Below are 17,739 nucleotides of genomic sequence, written 5' to 3'. Positions count from 1 at the left end.
TTTCAAATGAAAACTAAACTGAAAAACCTGACATTAGGTCTAGAAACCTATTGTGGTTCTCATATACCTACTGAGGCTGCAGGGAGAATATATATATAATATAAATATTAATATATATCATTTGATTTTATAGTTGCTTGATTAACAGACAGATGAAACAGATTACCATTTAGATTGAAAAGCAAATAATCTTGACATTTAGAGGAGGCTGAGAGGTCTTTCACAATTCTATCATATTACATCATCAGGAAGTCATACATTAAGCCTTTTGTGCTGAAGATAACTATTTGCCAGCTCCATGTTATACAACCATGCTCATCAAATGTCTCAAATCAGGCAGTATGATTTAATAACTGCTATATAGTCAGCAATGTTGTACAATTCAACAGACTAGAGTATATGCATTCTATGAACCCGTGCTAATGTACACATCTTCAAGAGTACATCTGTGCCATTTGTGCCGAGGACATTGTAGAAGTTCTCTCACTGCATTCAGTTGAGTAAGAACTTATCAAAACCAAAAAATGTTGAATGCATTTGTCTTTGTTGGTTTATACTCCTCCCCCCCCCAGCAATTTGAAATGTCTCCCCGCTTCATGTTGAACAGTGTTTGTATGCAGGGATTCCAAATGTATTTTCTACATCTACACGGGGTCTAGCAACCAGGGCCTGAAGGGATGGGATGCATTGCACTGTTTATGGCATCTGTATGGTAACTAAACTATGACCTCCAGCAGCTGGGTTTTACACAATAGACCTCAACAGACCGACAAAGGTCAGACAGTAACTCATATACAATATTTAATAACCATGATAATATGTACAGCATGTGAGGAGTACAGCAGAGAATTTAAGGTTAGTTTTTATTTTTCACTTTAATAAAAAATAAAATAGAATCTTAATAAAACAACACAAAACAAAGAAAAATAATGGCAACATTTCTTTTGTAATATCTCTGGTATATATAATGTTGACAGCAAAATAATAAGAAGTAGTAACTTCGGGAGTAGTTCCTCTTTTCATGTCCCCTTTCCCACGTCCCACACATTCGTTTTAAGAGCAGGTAAAATAATTGTATCTATATTTAGTTTTGCTGGTTTCTGGGAGGTAAAAGGTACAGCATCAAAGAAAGTTCTGGGTTCATTCTTCAGTAGAGCTGAGGCACAGACAATCAACTAGCTACTGGTCATGGGCACTAGGGGGCACTGGAGAGTAAGACACCACTTTCAGAGCACTTCCCCACTTCTCCTTAAAGACGTTTAAGAAATCCTAAAAATAAAAGGACTTACAAGACACAGTGACACTTTCTTAAGATATGGGTGATTAATGTAACAAGATGCATCAGGAATTGAATCCAGCATTTCTTATGTATTCAAAGTCAATTGAAAATTCAATTTCTGCTCCTGGTTGATGACCTTAAAACCCCCAAAACTTCAAATTTACCCTAAGCAATTTTTTGGAGAGAATTACCACATATCGAGATGCAATTGTGACAAGTGGGAAGTCATGGCGTGCTTAGTCATTTCAATAGGAAGACATTCTCACTACCAAGTACCAACACTGTGGCATTCAATGATTTGTTATAAAAGAATTTAAAACTTAATTGGCATTTTGAAAATGACTATAATTGCAAATGCATAAAATCATGCCATCCATATAAAATGAGAGATAGCCATGAATTCTTACAAGTGACAACTAAAATCAAACCTGTGAAACACAATCTAATGACAATATGTTGTATAAAAATGAAGTACTTTTCAATCATTGTTTCAATAACTCAACTTCTGGTAATAAATATTGATGAAGAGGTGAAGAGACTTGCCAAAATGGTGTCAAATATTATCCTTGTTTTTTTTGTTTGGCCACTAGTCTTCAAGATGCTACTGATAGCTGCAGGTTAGGAAATTAAAACAAAAATCTGCCACAAAAGATAACATTTGTAAATTGCTGTTGTTTTTGTTATGCTTACTAGCCATAGTATTTATCATCTACCATTTCCATCCATCATGACATTATTGACTGGACTCCGGTCCATTCTTAGCAATGTCATTGCTAAGAATCTGATCCATAAAGATGTGTATCACTATGAAACAATTACACACATTTTAATATATTAGATTTGTATCTGTTTCAACTACCAGTGTTTTAACTGCATGGGTGTAGATACTGTACAGTATGTTCATGTTTATGGTGCATATTTCCATTTGGTGGCAGGTATCAGTTTTGAACATTTCAATCAAATGCAATGATATCCATTACAGGAAAAAAAGACTTTTGGTAATCAAGTTCCAACTAATATCTACTGGGAAAAAACAAGTAATAGCAAGCCCCAAAAAGAAAACAAAAACAAATCTGCACTAGACAGATTTTTTAAGAGAGTGAGTGACTGTGTTCAGTACATGTAGTGTGTGTGTGTGTGTGTGTCTGTGTGTGTGTGTGTGTGTGTGTGTGTCTGTATGTGTTGAATAATTAGGCATCTCAGTGTCCATCTTATGTGTCAGCCTCGTGGTGCCATTATACCAGAGACTTGAGACAGCATACACACATTCTACAATTGTACATAACAAATAGATGCTCTTTCTCAAAGAAAACAAAAAAGAAGATACAAAATATCTCTTTGTGGTCCTATATATTTAGCCATCTTATATTTTCTACCCATAAAAAAGGCCACACTGTTCTGTGTGTTACAAGTGCACTACCTATGCACAGGAAATGACATAAGCCCATCCGTCACACGAACTTACAAAGATATGTAAGATAGGTTAATTTGACATATCTGTATGAGGTCGCGAAACTGTAATGCCAGTGTCTTATGTATTAAAGGTACATAATGGACAGGTATGTTCTATTAGAGGAAGTGGGAGAAGGAAAGGGAGGGGGGGGGGGGCAAACCACAAGAACAAACGTTCTTCATCCCCAGCTGCTAACTTGTGCAAGGCATACAGTACACAAGTTAGATGGTACTTTTGTCCTTACATTGGTAATAAAGCCCGCCTCATATATAATGTCGGACATGATAGAAGAAAATTAAAAACATAGACACATATGCATTAACCCTGAATCAATGGACCCTCCGCTAGCCAACCAATCCAGCCAAACATCTCTCTCATATTACACTTGTGCATCATCTGGTTTAACCAAATGGGGACAAAAAAAACTGCTCCACAGCAGCATTAGACATGAGCAGAAAGAAAGAACAAGGATCAAGGAGAAAACATATATTAAAAGAGAAGGAAAAGGCGAAACAGGAGAATAATGGAGGAGTAAGTTAGAGGGAAAACAAAAGGTGAAGGATAAGCATTCCATGTTTTTCTGATTGGGCCCCCGACTGGGAGTAGCTATGGAGCAGGCTAGCGCCACTGCCCCTTTGCTGGCCACGCGTTTCAGGTATGAGGAGGGACAGGAGCTGGGCTGGGCTGGGCTGGGCTGGAGGGTTGGCTCAGGTGAGACGTTAGCAAAAGTGGTCGTCTTCATCCTTGTCGTCCTTCATGCCCTTCAGCCGCAGGCGAGCAAAGTCCTCAAACACAAAGTCATCGTCCTGAGAGAAATTACTGCAGGGAGATGGCAGGGAGTAGCAGTAAAAAGAAAACACATCAGGAAGTGTGAGAACAGAACATTAAAATACATATGTACTGATGAAAACAATTCTTTTTAAAAACATGGATGGTATTTGCAAAGTCATTGAGTAAATAACTGATCCCATTATTGACCAACATTTTTGCCATAATCGAGCAACCTTAAAACCCGTACATACACAAACACAGGATACAAGAATACAATAACAATAAAAATGTCAATATATAATCTGTATAATATTTAAATATCAGTATTTACTTCAAGAAGTTTACTGATCTGATACAATACAGCACACACATATTCAAACATTTCAATTTCAAAACATTCAAAATAATAATTTCATCAATTATAGACTACTGTATACACAAGACATACAACACAACACACACACACACACATACACACACCCTTTGGCTTAAAGGGAAGTTTTGGGTTCAGCTACCAAACCTCCCAGTCCCTGTGTGTGTGTGTGTGTGTGTGTGTGTGTGTGTGTGTGAGCGCGCACGCACGCACACGCGTGTGTGATAAGACTCAAATCAATCAGGGTTGAATGTGGATCAGGTCGAACAGCCACTAAATAAAGAGGCATTTCTTATGAGGACACACACACAGATCTGCTTACTTTGTCTCAAACTCAATCAAGTTGGTGTCCACAGGTGCATCCGTTTCAGGCACAGCTGTAGGGGTAAAGAATAGAACCATGAAGGTGAGTCATTGGTGCACTTTGAACACAGCCGCAAAAATAAACCTTGATTAACACTGACCTAATTAGCGTTAATACTCAGTACCGATAAGCTGCATGGGTGAAAGTGATTGAATGAGGGATTGTGAGAGTGCATGGGTGGAAGTGACTATGGTCAGTGTGTGTGTGTGTGTGTGTGTGTGTGTGTGTGTGTGTGTGTGTGTGTGTGTGTGTTGGTTTAGGAGTACCTGACTGGGGCCTTGAGCTGGGCTGGTCTGTGGGTTTGGGGTGCATCAGAACAAAAGGCAGCTCCACTGATACATCACTGCAAATGAGAAAAATACAGACAGAAAACAGACAGAGAATGAGTACAGACAGAGAATGAGTAGCTTGCTCCATATGCGTATGTGTGTGTGTGTGTGTGTCCATTTTCATTCTTCTATATTGACTGTCTGATATATTTCATATTTAATGATCATATTTAATCATATTTAATGATTTGGGTTAATGATACAATATTAATGTGTGCATGTTGTGTGCTTGTGTGTGAGCATGTGCATATAAAAAGCGTCAGCCAAATGTAATGTAATGTAATATGTCATAGTCAGTTAATATCTGAGTGTGTGCAAAACTCACCCTCCACGAGACACCACCAGTTTGACCTTCACTCTGTAGGACACCAGGATGCCCAAGACCTCCTTATTGGACACATCCTTCACTCTGCACGCAGATGGCACACACACACACACACACACACACCTTGCAATCAGTATAAATCAGACATTAATAATCCAACACCCAGTAAACTATAAAACTAACAATAATTGCTGGAGCGCTGAAGCTTTGGACGGTTACTCATGAGGGTTCCTGCTCAAAATCAGACTGAGCTTAATCTTAACTTTGTCTGTCAAACTCAGCTACATAGTACTTCTTCACACATCACTTTCATTGGGAGGAATCAGAGTCAGTAAAAAAAAGCGGCCTGTCTAAGCACAAACATTAGTTCCGCAATGTCATCTCAACAAACCAGACAGACTAGAGTGTTTTTTTTAATTCATTTCGCAGACTCTTTTCAAAGCAACTTGCAAATGTCAATTATATTACAAGGGCATTGGTTTCTGAATTCTGCATGTATCTTTAGGGAAACAGTCCAGTTGTAAACTCATCACAGGTAGAGTGGATGAAAGCTCAGCTGCCTTTGACATAATTCCAGCAGCCTAAAAATAAATCTGAGGGATATAAGACGAGACACTATTTCTACTTCATACACCTGTCTGGACTAAAAACACCTACAAATATGCAGACACCAACATCAAAGTCATAAAAATTAAATCTAAATCTAAAAGAAGGGGTTCAGTTCAGGTACAATAAAAATAAATTCCTTTTGCTACATAAATGAAGGGTTCGGTTCAGGAACAAAAACAAAAAAATCCTTTCGCTACATAAATGGTGACAACGTGGACGCGTTTTGTGTTGGCTCTCTTACTTCTTTCTCAACAAGCGTCTCAACATTATTTTGTACAAAAAAATGGACTCCTTAGGAGTTGCACTTTATTTTCTGACTGATGAAGTGAGAGAGTGGAATAAATCGCCTTCCATAATAGTCAATCTGATCTGAAACCTTATTGAGGCAAAAGTTAAAGCCTATTAAAACCCCACAATAAAACTCCGGAGACAAAAAGTTATTTCACTCCAGTGCCTGAGCACCGGCTGCTGAACTTTGCTATCTTTGGTTTGAGTCTGTAGCGAAAGCACGCCTGGCCCGACACACACACAAAAATTCTTCCAAAAATTCTCATCTGGAGGCCATGTGCGGGGAGAAAAAACCAAAACGAAAACAGGTGAACCAGTGGGTACATAAACTTTGGCTGAGGACCCCCACCATTCCTCAGATTAACATTCAGATGGGGGCACGTAACTGGCAGGTGTGTGAACGCACGACGGACAGGCCTGAGAAACAGTGAGTCCCGGTCTGTCGGGGATTAACTCTGTGTCTACTTCGTTTCTCGGAGTCTTTACACAAGGCTTTCCTTTCGCTAAGGAGCTCTTGCGGCTGGAAGCCCTCAGCTAAATCCTCTCAAAACAAGCTCTCCATCTCGGCCTGCCAGCCCTAAGAGCACTAATCTGCAAAGGAATCAGGCTCGAGTAGAGTGGACCTGAAGGCTCCCTGCTAGTCCAGTGCTACTGCAAGCCTGGGAATGAAGCAAAGAGGAAAATGCCTTCTACCACGCAGTTCATAAAGACCCCTCACCACTACCCAAGAGAATACCACATCATACACTACACTACAAGAGGTTTTACCATTCCAATATAACCAATGGGACGAAGATACTGATTTTTCCAGGTATAACCCATACATAATACATTGTATGTACACATCACATTTTCAGACACTAAGGACCAGATTCTCGCACATGCATTAAGCCTAGTCCTAGACTAAAAGAAAATGTAAACGGAAATGAAAAGATTTTAGTCCAGGACTAAGCTTAATCCATATATGGGAAACTGGCCCTAGAAGGAAATATCTTTCCCTCTCACACATTCACACACACGCACGCACGCACGCACGCGCACACACACACGCACAAACACACACACAAACACACGCGCACACACAGGTCCCCGTGTTTGGGATGCTGCGGGGCGCTGCACTCACATGGTGCTGGAGGCCAGGTTGGTGTCCTCGTGCTTGAGCTTGCCGTCCAGCGCCAGGCCCCTCTTCTCCCGGTTATTGGTCAGCGTGGGGGTGAGCGTGTACACCTTACAGAAAGTGGAGCTCGGGGACACCTGGTCACTGCGTCAGGGCAAAGGGGGAACGAGAAGGAGGAGAGGAGAAGGAGGGGGGGGGGGGAACAAAGGAGAGAAATAAACCACACCCTTCACATTCACTCTGCACCTGGGCTGGTTGCATAAGCACCCCACATCTGAGACTGTGCTGAAGTCAGCTGAGCAAAACACTGTGCAGTCTGTAAGCACTCAGTGCATGTGGTATGTGTGTGTGTGTGTGTCAGAGAGAGAGAGAGAGAGAGATAGAGGAGAAGAGAAGAGAGTCATCACAAAACGTTTTCCCCCCAATTGTGTTGGCAAAACAGCAAGCCTCGGTCATGAGCAATATACTAATGACTATTCTTTGCTATGATCAAGTAACAGAGGGGTGTGCAGCAGGGCCGACTCATTGCAGCGGAAACTGGCAGACTCTTCCAGAGCTCACAGAGACCACAGGGAAAAGCTACTGCTGTGGGTGCCAGCCAGACAGTAATCGGGAGCAGCACTTTTTTTTTTTAATCATAATGCATCACAGACATTCATAAATAATACACTGAGCAAATCTATCACAGGGGGACAGAAAGAATCGCTGTTTTATGGAAAATACCATCCTGACCCATGAGGTACAAACAATGACCTTCAAAGTCTGCTTGGCACGGTGTCTGTCCAGGCTGCTGACGGTGTCACTTGGCCTTTTCACCTGCATCTAGCCATGGAGGAGCTAATCTAATCACAACACTCTCCCTCCAGATGGTGTCTGGGACTGAATGGTCAGCCTCATGTGAAGGAGACTTGAACCTTGCTCTTTTTATTGCAAGCTACCTCTAATAAATATTTGATTATGAATAATTACATTTTTAAAAGAGAATTGGTTAATTTGACCTTTTCATAGATTTATTTTAATACAGAATTTAGTATATATTATTATTATTATCATTATTATTATAGCAAGAATTTGGATCCAAAAGAGCACTTTGAGAGAAGAGGAAAGGTGGAGAGAGGAAAGGGGGAGAGACACTTGTGTGTGAGCGGGGTTGTGATGACAGGAAGAAGTATGGAGGACAAACAGGACAAGATCACAGCAATGTGCCTTTTGTCAAGAGGCAGTATATTCACTCTGTGTGTGTGTGTGTGTGTGTGTGTGTGTGTGTGTGTGTGTGCCCAAGAAGAGTACTGAGAGGATCTCTGGGAACAGGGAGAGGCCTGTGAGAGGACCAGAGAGAGCAATGAGGAGCAACAGAGCCCATATTGTAAGAGTAGGTTTACACGGTCTCGGGTTTAACGAGAGGTGAGCCCAGAGAAACCCAAACCTAAGATGGACAGACAGACAGACGCAGGATGATTCATAACAAGCAGTTATTTGTGACAGGGGAAGACATGGGAGAAGAAAGCGGTCCTAGATGCACAGCAGAGTTGTTGCGTTTCAATAACAGGGTTGCAGATATTTATATCTGCTTTCAATGCTGGGTTTGGGATGGTGTTAAGAGAATGAGTGAAATTGCAATACCTTGGGCTTTATGTTCAAAATTGTAAAAACAGAGTATAGAGTAAAAGTATAGTATCATATCAGTGTGTTGGTCCTGGTACATTGTGTTATAATATCAGTCTGTTGGTCCTGATACATTGTGTTATAATGGTTTTACAAGTAGGAGAGAACCCCTCACAGGAAGGAAAATCCTCTCACTGAAAGACTGAATAAAGGTTGCTTGGGGAACTGGACATGTACTCTGACACATTCACAATGAGAAGGAGAGCAATGTGAAAAGCTTGGGGAGTTCTTGGGGGCAGTTGGTCCACAGGGCAAAACTGGGGGAGAAGCAGCCATCAGGAGGGGTGCAGGTGGCCCCTCAGGTTGAGCAGGGAAATCAGGGTTGATGTTGGGGTGGGGTGACAGTTGGGGACGCGGGTCCTTGCCTTGGTTTTGGGCCATACTCACCGGCAGGACAGTCGGCTCACAGACTTGTTGTAGGTGTCGCAGGAGTGCAGCACCACGTCTGTCACCTGCAGCACTGAGAGAGAACACCCACATTGTGACGTCACAATGGAGAGCGGGGCCAGCGCTGGAGCTCCCACCCAATGGGAGAGCAGTGAGGTAGAATACCTTTGTGGCACCACACAGGGAAAGCAAGGCCCCCTTGCTCAAGAATGAGCCTCATGTAGCCGTGTTACGTCAAAAAGGGGAGGCTACAGACCAATGGGAGTGCAGCAGGAGGGGAGTGATGATTGTATTACCATTGGCCAATAGCAGATCCACAAAAAGCAATTGTAAAACATGACATCACTTTCAAAAGCTGCTGTACTCCCCAATACAAATTGGTGCTAAAAGTGGCAAAAAAAAATGGAATACTCATAATGGCACAGGATTGGCTAGCAGAGAATTGGCTGGTATCTAAATAGACGGACAGCAAACCTGCCAGGGTGCTGAGGGGAGAGAACCGATTGGCTGTGACAGTCCGCCCTTCAGTGGAGTCAGACTGCAAAGCTCTGAGGCAACCAACGGAGACACGTGCCTAGTCTGGACGATATGAAGCTAAGACCTTCTCAGAGATCTCTACGGCTACTCCTGAAGCTTTCTGTGAGGCTTTTAGGGAGTGGGGGTGGGGGGGTTGGGATGGGGTTGCAATCACTCAGGGGACTCTCATCTCTCACAGGGAAAGAGAAAATGGAGGGAATTAGACTGGATTTGAAAGAATGAGGGATGAGTGAGGTGTGAGGATGGAGAGAACGGGTGAAAGAGAGAAGGATATACCAATACAGACCCATGGCGTGTGGAGAGAAGGGAATGTTTATGCAGTCAGTGAGAATATGGAAGGAAGTGAGGGACAGGTCAGAGAGACAGAGAGAGAGGTGGAGAAGATGGATGGATGGATGGATGAGGTATGAGTGGAGTGGAGGAGTGCAGGAGTAGACGGAGGGGTACTCACTCAGCCTCCACCTGTGCCACGGGGCATTTGTACTGTGCGGTGCTAAACAGACAGATGTCAGCATACTGCCGCACTGTGGGAGAGAGCAGGGAACAACACGGAGTAGGGTTACAGGGGCAGGACACACACACACACACACACACACACACACACACACACACACACACACACACACACACACACACACACACCCCCACAACACACACACCTTCACAACACACACACACACACACACACACACACAAAGACACACCTTCACAACACACACGTAAACATATCAAAGCCAACACTTTCACGACACACAAACACATTTGCAACAAAATCACTACAATGCCCAAATAAATTAAAAGCATACTCATACAGCAATAGACATCAACTGGCACAAATCTAAACACAATACACAAATTCAAGGATTTATTTATACAATATGATCACACACATACACAACCATTCACACACACACACACAAAGGGGAAGAGTACACAGAGCAACTGAGCAGCATTGGCTCATACGATCAGTATGTAAACATTTGCAAGGTACACAAACCCTTCCTCTAACTGTCCCCTCCAACACACACACACACACACACACACACACACACACACCACACTGTACCAACACACAGTAACAACACACTCTGGACATCCACAGATATCAACATGCCCCTGGTTTTATCTAAATGCAGGACAAGGCCACGGATGATGGGGTGGGGTGGGGTGGGGGTGGGGGGGGGGGGGTGGGCAAACAGCCCTGGCTACTCGGTTATGCCAGATGCCGTCCACAATACCTGTGGCACAAGTCAATACTGGACACATGGGATACACTGATAACTTTGGTTATCGATGGAGACGAGTCCATAAAAAGAGAGGGCGATAATGGAGCACTGAAATAAAAAACACTGAGGTCTTAGTGGAACTGAAAAAAACACACCTAAAGGTGATGGGGAGGGACACACACACACACACACACACACACACAAGGTGGAGAGAAGGGATTTTACAGATGGACACATCAACCATAGGAAAGTAAACAGACTAACAGACAAATAGATAAGACAGACAAATACATCAACAGATCCTTACGGAGACAGACTGACACATTTAGATGGATTACAGATAAACAGGTAGAGCAAAGAGAGAAGCTAGAGAGACAGAGGCAGAGAGAGAGAGAGAGAGGGACAGAGAGAGAGAGAGAGAGAGAGAAAGAGAGAGAGAGAAGGACACCAGAGAAGGGAGAGAAAGGTCCTACCTGAGATTTTGATCCGTTTGACGGTCTTGGTGGAGTTGTTGGTGACGTGGACGTTCACGCTAATGGGTTCACCATGGTAGTAGATCTGAGAGATGAGCCAAGGGATAGGGTGACATGGACGAAGAGAGGGAGAGAGAGAGTTGATAGAGGGAGAGAGATATGTAGCACTTGTGAAGATTTTAATACTAGTTCATCACTGCCCCCTCAACATCACTGCCCCCTTAACACATAATGCATGAGAACATCTGATTAGATCCACATGAATTACATCGTCAGATTAAAACACAACCAAAACGATCATTTTATCCTCAGTCAAAACATGTAAACGTCAAAACATGAATTTTTTACATGAAAAGACTCTGGTTCATATTTTAAAAGCTACTTGTCTTCCTTCCCAATCTCACACAACAATCTCCCAGCCCTCTAAATTGTAAGAAAACTCACAATATCATTGATCAATTTGTATGCATATATTTTTACTTGCCCTGCCACCATGCCCCTAAAAACCTCCACAGCACAGGATCAGTTGAGCCAAGACTCGGTGAATGAGTCTTCACCTTCTACATACAACCACCGAGAAAACACACACATGTGTGTGTGTGTGTGTGTGTGTGTGTGTGTGTGTGTCTGTGTGTGAGAGAGAGCGTTGTACCTCTTTGTCCAGTGAGGCCTCCAGGTGTAGGGACCGGTCAGACATGAGGAAGCTGCGGGTGGTCTCCACCATGGGCTGGGGGCCTGGCTTCTCTGGAGCATACTGCACCTTACGAATCACCAACCGCACAGAGTTCCTACACACACACACACACACACAGGCACAGTTACACACAATGGCATTCTGGATTACAAGGTTGAAATCATCAGGTCACAAAAAGTAACAACACTTTGTTACACACAACTATACACACACACACACATGTTAAAACATAACTTAAACACTCACAAATGGTTATGCACACACACACACACACACACACACACACACACACACACACACACACACACACACACAGACTCTGATCAGTCTGTACAGAGGTTTAGGATGGCGCCATACCGTTTGTGGATTTTCTCATCCACTGACTTGGCACAGAAAGCTCTGACCTCAAAGTCCACTCCACACGCCTGCAGACACACAGATAGAGTAGAGGCATCTATACAAGGCATCCTGAACAAACTGGGCTTTTGTTATTGTTGATGTTGCTTATTGCATGATTCGGCTTCGCATGTGTAACTATTTTCATACCTTGCCTGTATCTTCTGGTCCAGGTTGTAGGGTCACTGAGCAAGGTAGGTTCTGAGGAATCTGAAGGGGAAGTATAAAAACAATGACACAACACCTACACAAACACACACACACACACACACACCCTACATCACAGAATTGTCCTGTGCACAATAGGTGTTAACTGATGCTAACCTTGCTCTAACGGCCAACAGTGAAGAGGAAGCAACAATGTGGTGGATGTGAGCAAATGCTATTTGTGTGTGTGTGTGTGTGTGTGTGTTGGACTGTGTATTTGCCAGTTGCTTTGTTTGTGTGTGTGCGTGTGTGTGTGTGTGTGCGCGCGCGCGCGCGCGTGTGTGTGTGTGTGTGTGTGTGTGTGTGTGTGTGTGTGTGCGTGCGTGCGCGTGACTCACGGTGAAGTTGAAGGGGTGTGCATGCTGACCCAGCTTCTTGAGTAGCCGCTCCTGCAGCCGGCTGAGGGGCTTGCGCTCCTCTGGCAGCGGGGGGAAGGCCTGGAAGGTGGAGATGTAGAGATCCTTCCGGAAGGACAGGCCTAGCACGTCCAGATCCTCCCGGCCGTACCGGAACGCACACGTTAGGGTCACAAACACTGAGAGAGGGAGAGAGAGAGGTTTTTAAACTTCTTCATTCATCAACCATCACCACCAATTTAAGTTACATTCATATTGCGAGATAAAGATAGATAGAGAGTGACTTTTAAATCCCTTTATTTAGAGCAGTAATTGAAAACTCAAAAAAGCCATTGGAAAAAAATCAGTCTATCTAACCAGTTGAAGAAAAGCCTTCCAAAAAGTCATTAATGGAAATGACCCACTCATGACACACCCTTTCTCACTGAACTGAGCCAAGTTCTCCATTTGCTGGGAGAGCATGCACTCCATCACTATCCTTGTCCCCACTAGATTTGTAACTTGCATATCATATCAATATCTTGGCTTCCATTTTTGATTTGCTTCATGACATTTCGCAATGGGCAGCTTGGCCTGCCCTACCAAGAATCTGGAGAGAGAGTGCAACGAGAGAGAGAGAACGACAGTGATGAAGGAAAACTGGAGACGAGGGTAGAGACTGACGTCAGAGACCAAAACAAGAGTTTACAAAGTTCCAATTTGATTACACTTGATGAGAGAGAGAGTACAGAGGCTGTCCACTATGTCCAGAGTTGTTTAGTCGTTCCACCCAGTCGGACTAACAAATCGTCTAGTCAAATGTGCCCAGGCAGATGGGGCCAGTTCTGACGTACCTTTTCTGTCTTTAAGGTATTCAGGGTCAACCAAGAGCACTCCATCTGCAGAGAGAGTGGAAAAACACATGTATAAAACACTCTCACAACACACACACACACACACACACACACACACACACACACACACACACACACACTCACACATAAAAGGCAAGCTATTCTGTAAGAAATATGAGAGGAATATTTCAACAAGAGATATCTGAGAAAGACCTTAGCAAATAGTTTTAGTGGACTATGACATATTATTAAGTTGTATTTCATGTGTTGATGTTCATGTGTTGATGTCATCCTTAAAAAAGTGTGTGTGTGTCATTAGGTCACCCATGGACACACAGCAAGAAAGAAAGACACAGAGAGAGAAACAGAGAGAGAGAGAGAGAAAGGAAGGATAAAGAAAGAGATAAAGATAGATCGATAGTCATGTATTATGTACACTATGTAATGTTTTGGTGTTCCTTTCCCTTCATCTAATTTAGCATGGCTGCCTCACTCTAAAAGGGTTCCTGGTGGACAGGACACAGCCAGAACTAAAGGCTCACATTTTTCATACGGGGCACTTCACTGTTGCATCACTGACATCTCTTCCTGATAAACACACACACTTCCCTGTGGGGAAGTGAAGGGAAACACCCCCACCCACCGTCACTCACTCACACACACACACACACACACCTCCAGGGATCTCTCCTGAGGTGGTGGGACCCAGTGCACACCCCAGAAACAGCTACCACATCTAAAAACATAGGGCCTTTAAATCACACAACACAACATTACCGCCACGTCCTTATCGTGTGAACACCTTCCACCTGCTTACAAGAGGGATGTTCCAAGTCTAATGCAGCTAAATCTGTAGCTGTTTGTATATTTAATCATTTGTCTTTGTCAAATCAGTGATATTCCAACAAAAGAGTGTGTAGATTCTATTATTGTGCAAGTGCACTGAGAGGCTCCTCCTCAAGTTATTGAAACAGAAAGAAACACTAGGCTACTAAACATTTATGATAGGAGAAGCCTAATGGTGAAAATGTTTTGGCTTCCCATTTCCAGATCTTTAACGCTTTCGTGGTTAAATAGCACCTCAGGTTGAGGGTGTTCAGGGAGTCTCTGAGGCACTCTGGAGAGTATGCGTGCCTTTGAGACTCATTAGCCTCGTACACAACTCCCTAAAATGTCTTTCTGGCTGGTGACTTTGACAAGGGCACAACGGTGCAAGCTACGCTGTTTTAGCGTTCACCAACAGACAGCCTCTAAAATTCTGATTGGTGCTACCATGACAAAGGCAGTGGAAAGCTAGCTTCTGATTGGTGTTGCAGAGGTAAGCCATCAATTGATTGGTTGATTGCCAGACAGAAATCTACTGTAAACTGGTGCATCCGTTTCACCCTGGATGTTTTGTTTACTACTCCAAAAACAACCTTCTGACACTTCAGTCAGATTGAACAGAGCAACTACTGTTAACCCTCAACAGATTTCCTGTCAAATTGTAGCTCGATTATTATTCCTCAATTGTAAGCCACTTGAAATGAAGTGGCCAAATGAATACTAGTACAATACATGTAAATGTAAGCTGGCATGTGACTAGCTATTGACCTAGTGACTGAAAAAGGAGGAGTCGGACACAAAAGCAGCTCAAATCTTAGTTTTAGCAAAGTCCTTTTAGGCAAGTCCCTCCACTCGGTGGCCATATTGCAACGCTTTTTGGGCACTTATCCGGCATCTATTTCGGCAGAAAATCACAGGCTTCACGACACCAATCTTATTCCAGCGGCGAGATCACAACACATGATTGGCACGATGTCTTCACAACACACCACATGATTGGCTCAATGTATTCACAACACAACACATGCTTGGCTCAATGTATTCACGTCGACGGAAAGGGTGGGGTATGTGTAGACAACTGCCATATTAGTGTTACAAACTAACCCCATGCATTTCTATGGAGGATTGTGCTTGCTGACCCAGTGTGTGTTGTGCTCATTAGAAAGTGCTGTGTCTCCTCATTAGAAAGTCTAGGTTTTAGTGTTAGTTGGGAGTTCTATCCGCTACTCACCCACAGGGTCCACATGGTCGAGATGGTCCACGAAATCCCTCTTCCCCAAATATACTGTGAGCTGGAGAGAGACAGGACCATATGGGGGCTTAGTCAATGGTATCTGGTCAGTGTACACTCATCAGGGCACACTCAATTGAACACTGTTACAGAGGAAGCTATCTTTCCCCAGAGAGAGATAACATAAGTAAACACACATACAATCACCTGACACACACATACACCACATGCATCACATAACACATGAGTCTACATACAGGTACACACACACACACACACCACACACATATATATACACACACACACACACACACACACACACACACACACACACACACACACACACACACACAGAGAGATCAAACAGCCCCCGGCATGACAGACTAACCCAGAGTCGCTCCGCTCCCTTCCTGAACACAGTCCTGCCAATCGGAGTGACATCACAAAAAACATCCTCAACACTCACTGTTCCGTCCATTTCACGCACACACACACACACACACACACACACACACACACACACAGACAGACAGTACAGAGAGAAGAGAAGCGAAGAGAAGACCAGAGGGATGGGCAGACAGAGAGGAGATGAGGGAAAGATGAAAGTATGGAGAGACCAAGAGCTGAGAGAGGGAGAGAGCTGGAGAGGAAATGGCAGTGAGGAGAGGAACAAAGCAGTGTCTCTACTGGAGACAGGAGCCAAGAGGCAGCTGAGGAGCACAAACTGCAGGAAGGCGTGTATGAGAGGGGGGGGGGGGGAGAGGGGGGGGTAAGGTGGGAGAGATTGCCTTGGGAACTGATGTCTGATGGCAGCCTGCAAGGGATACGAGAGGAGGGGAGGGGAGGTGCAAAAATAATACACTATGGATGGAGAGAGAGAGAGAGAGAGAGAGAGAGAGAGAGAGAGAATCGAGGCCAACCCAGAGGAAGATGACAATCCTTTGGGAGGACATGAGGAACTCCTATTCCTCTCCCACACTCTGTATTTCTTATACTCCCTCTTTCACACACACACACACACACAGATATCTGATGCACCAGAGGGACTGGATTTAATTGGTATTTTGCATTTCCTACCTTGCAGTTAGGGCTGGACTTCTTGAAGACTCTGCAAAAAGAAGAGAAACAGACAGTCAGACAGACAGACAGGCAGAGCGACACAGCATTATCCCAAACTCCCATCACATCAGCCTGGAGTTCTTCTTTAAACTTTATCCATCCCCCATGAATCAGCTAAGCATTTCATCACCCGCTCACCACAAGCTAAGTGAGACCTAAATAAAGTCTTTCGAAACGCTACATGGCCCTGACTCACGACCACAATGTCCTGAACAACACACACACATACACACAGGAATGGAGAAGTACAAAGGCCCATTCCCTATGTGTGGGCTTGAATTCCCTTAGTGCCAGAACTAGTGATGTATTTGAGCTGTCGCTCTCCAATGTGCTCAAAGCACACAGCATGTTGTTTGTGTTTATTTACTGGGTTTTGAGCCACCACGAGGTTGAAATGGGTGCCATTGTCGCATTGGAGGTGCTCTTGACATGTCCATTCAGTTGGTCAGCGGTTCTCCATCAACCTCCTGACCTCACCGCAGACTTGTGCCGCATGTTTCTGATGGGTCCAGTGTTTCCCTGCTGTGCACCTTGCCAATTTCACCAGTGGTGCTCTCGACGAGCCAACCCCCCCCCCAACCCCCCGCCCCCCACAGACACACAGAAGTGCACCTGGGGCTTCAGCAGAGGGACTGAGAAGTCCCTCACCACCCCCATGGACTTGAGCACAGCATGTGAGTTAGGCGGGGATCACATTAGCCAGCGGCAGCGGCAAACGTAACGCAACGCTCAGACCATAATACGTTTTGTCTCGTTCCTAAGCAACACAAACGGTTTGTCAATTGAATACGCTCGCGTTGCGCTTTGAAAGTTGGAACGAGTTCAACGCTCAGCTTGCTCAACACTAGCGTTACGCCAGCGTTGCCACCGTTCCGCTGCCGA

The 17,739-nt window shown here is 44.0% G+C and overlaps 1 protein-coding gene across 3 annotated transcripts in view; it reads right to left on the bottom strand.

Moving 5' to 3' along the window:
• Positions 1-788: 788 nt before the first annotated feature.
• arrb2b (arrestin, beta 2b) overlaps positions 789-17,739 on the bottom strand; it is a 57,021-nt gene continuing 40,070 nt past the window's right edge. The window contains exons 2-15 of one of the 3 annotated variants that reach the window (XM_076289354.1): positions 16,816-16,846; positions 15,739-15,799; positions 13,683-13,727; positions 12,832-13,028; positions 12,437-12,496; positions 12,248-12,315; positions 11,849-11,984; positions 11,197-11,281; positions 9,949-10,021; positions 6,915-7,052; positions 4,895-4,978; positions 4,507-4,583; positions 4,199-4,253; positions 789-3,551 (exon numbers count right to left, since the gene is read on the bottom strand). In XM_076289354.1, coding sequence (XP_076145469.1) covers positions 3,452-3,551; positions 4,199-4,253; positions 4,507-4,583; positions 4,895-4,978; positions 6,915-7,052; positions 9,949-10,021; positions 11,197-11,281; positions 11,849-11,984; positions 12,248-12,315; positions 12,437-12,496; positions 12,832-13,028; positions 13,683-13,727; positions 15,739-15,799; positions 16,816-16,846 — 1,210 coding nt within the window. In that variant the 3' untranslated portion in view covers positions 789-3,451. Of the gene's footprint in view, positions 3,552-4,198; positions 4,254-4,506; positions 4,584-4,890; positions 4,979-6,914; positions 7,053-9,948; positions 10,022-11,196; positions 11,282-11,848; positions 11,985-12,247; positions 12,316-12,436; positions 12,497-12,831; positions 13,029-13,682; positions 13,728-15,738; positions 15,800-16,815; positions 16,847-17,739 lie in introns of those variants that run through there. The other 2 variants (XM_076289355.1, XM_076289356.1) reach the window with 2 other exon arrangements.

The sequence above is a fragment of the Alosa pseudoharengus genome, unplaced genomic scaffold, assembly GCF_046254945.1.
Source record: "Alosa pseudoharengus isolate Yale_2024_CS ecotype anadromous, Long Island Sound unplaced genomic scaffold, YU_APseudo_1.1 YU_APseudo_1.1_scf_17, whole genome shotgun sequence".
Lineage (NCBI taxonomy): Eukaryota > Metazoa > Chordata > Actinopteri > Clupeiformes > Clupeidae > Alosa > Alosa pseudoharengus.
This window is presented reverse-complemented; position numbering and strand designations above follow the sequence as displayed.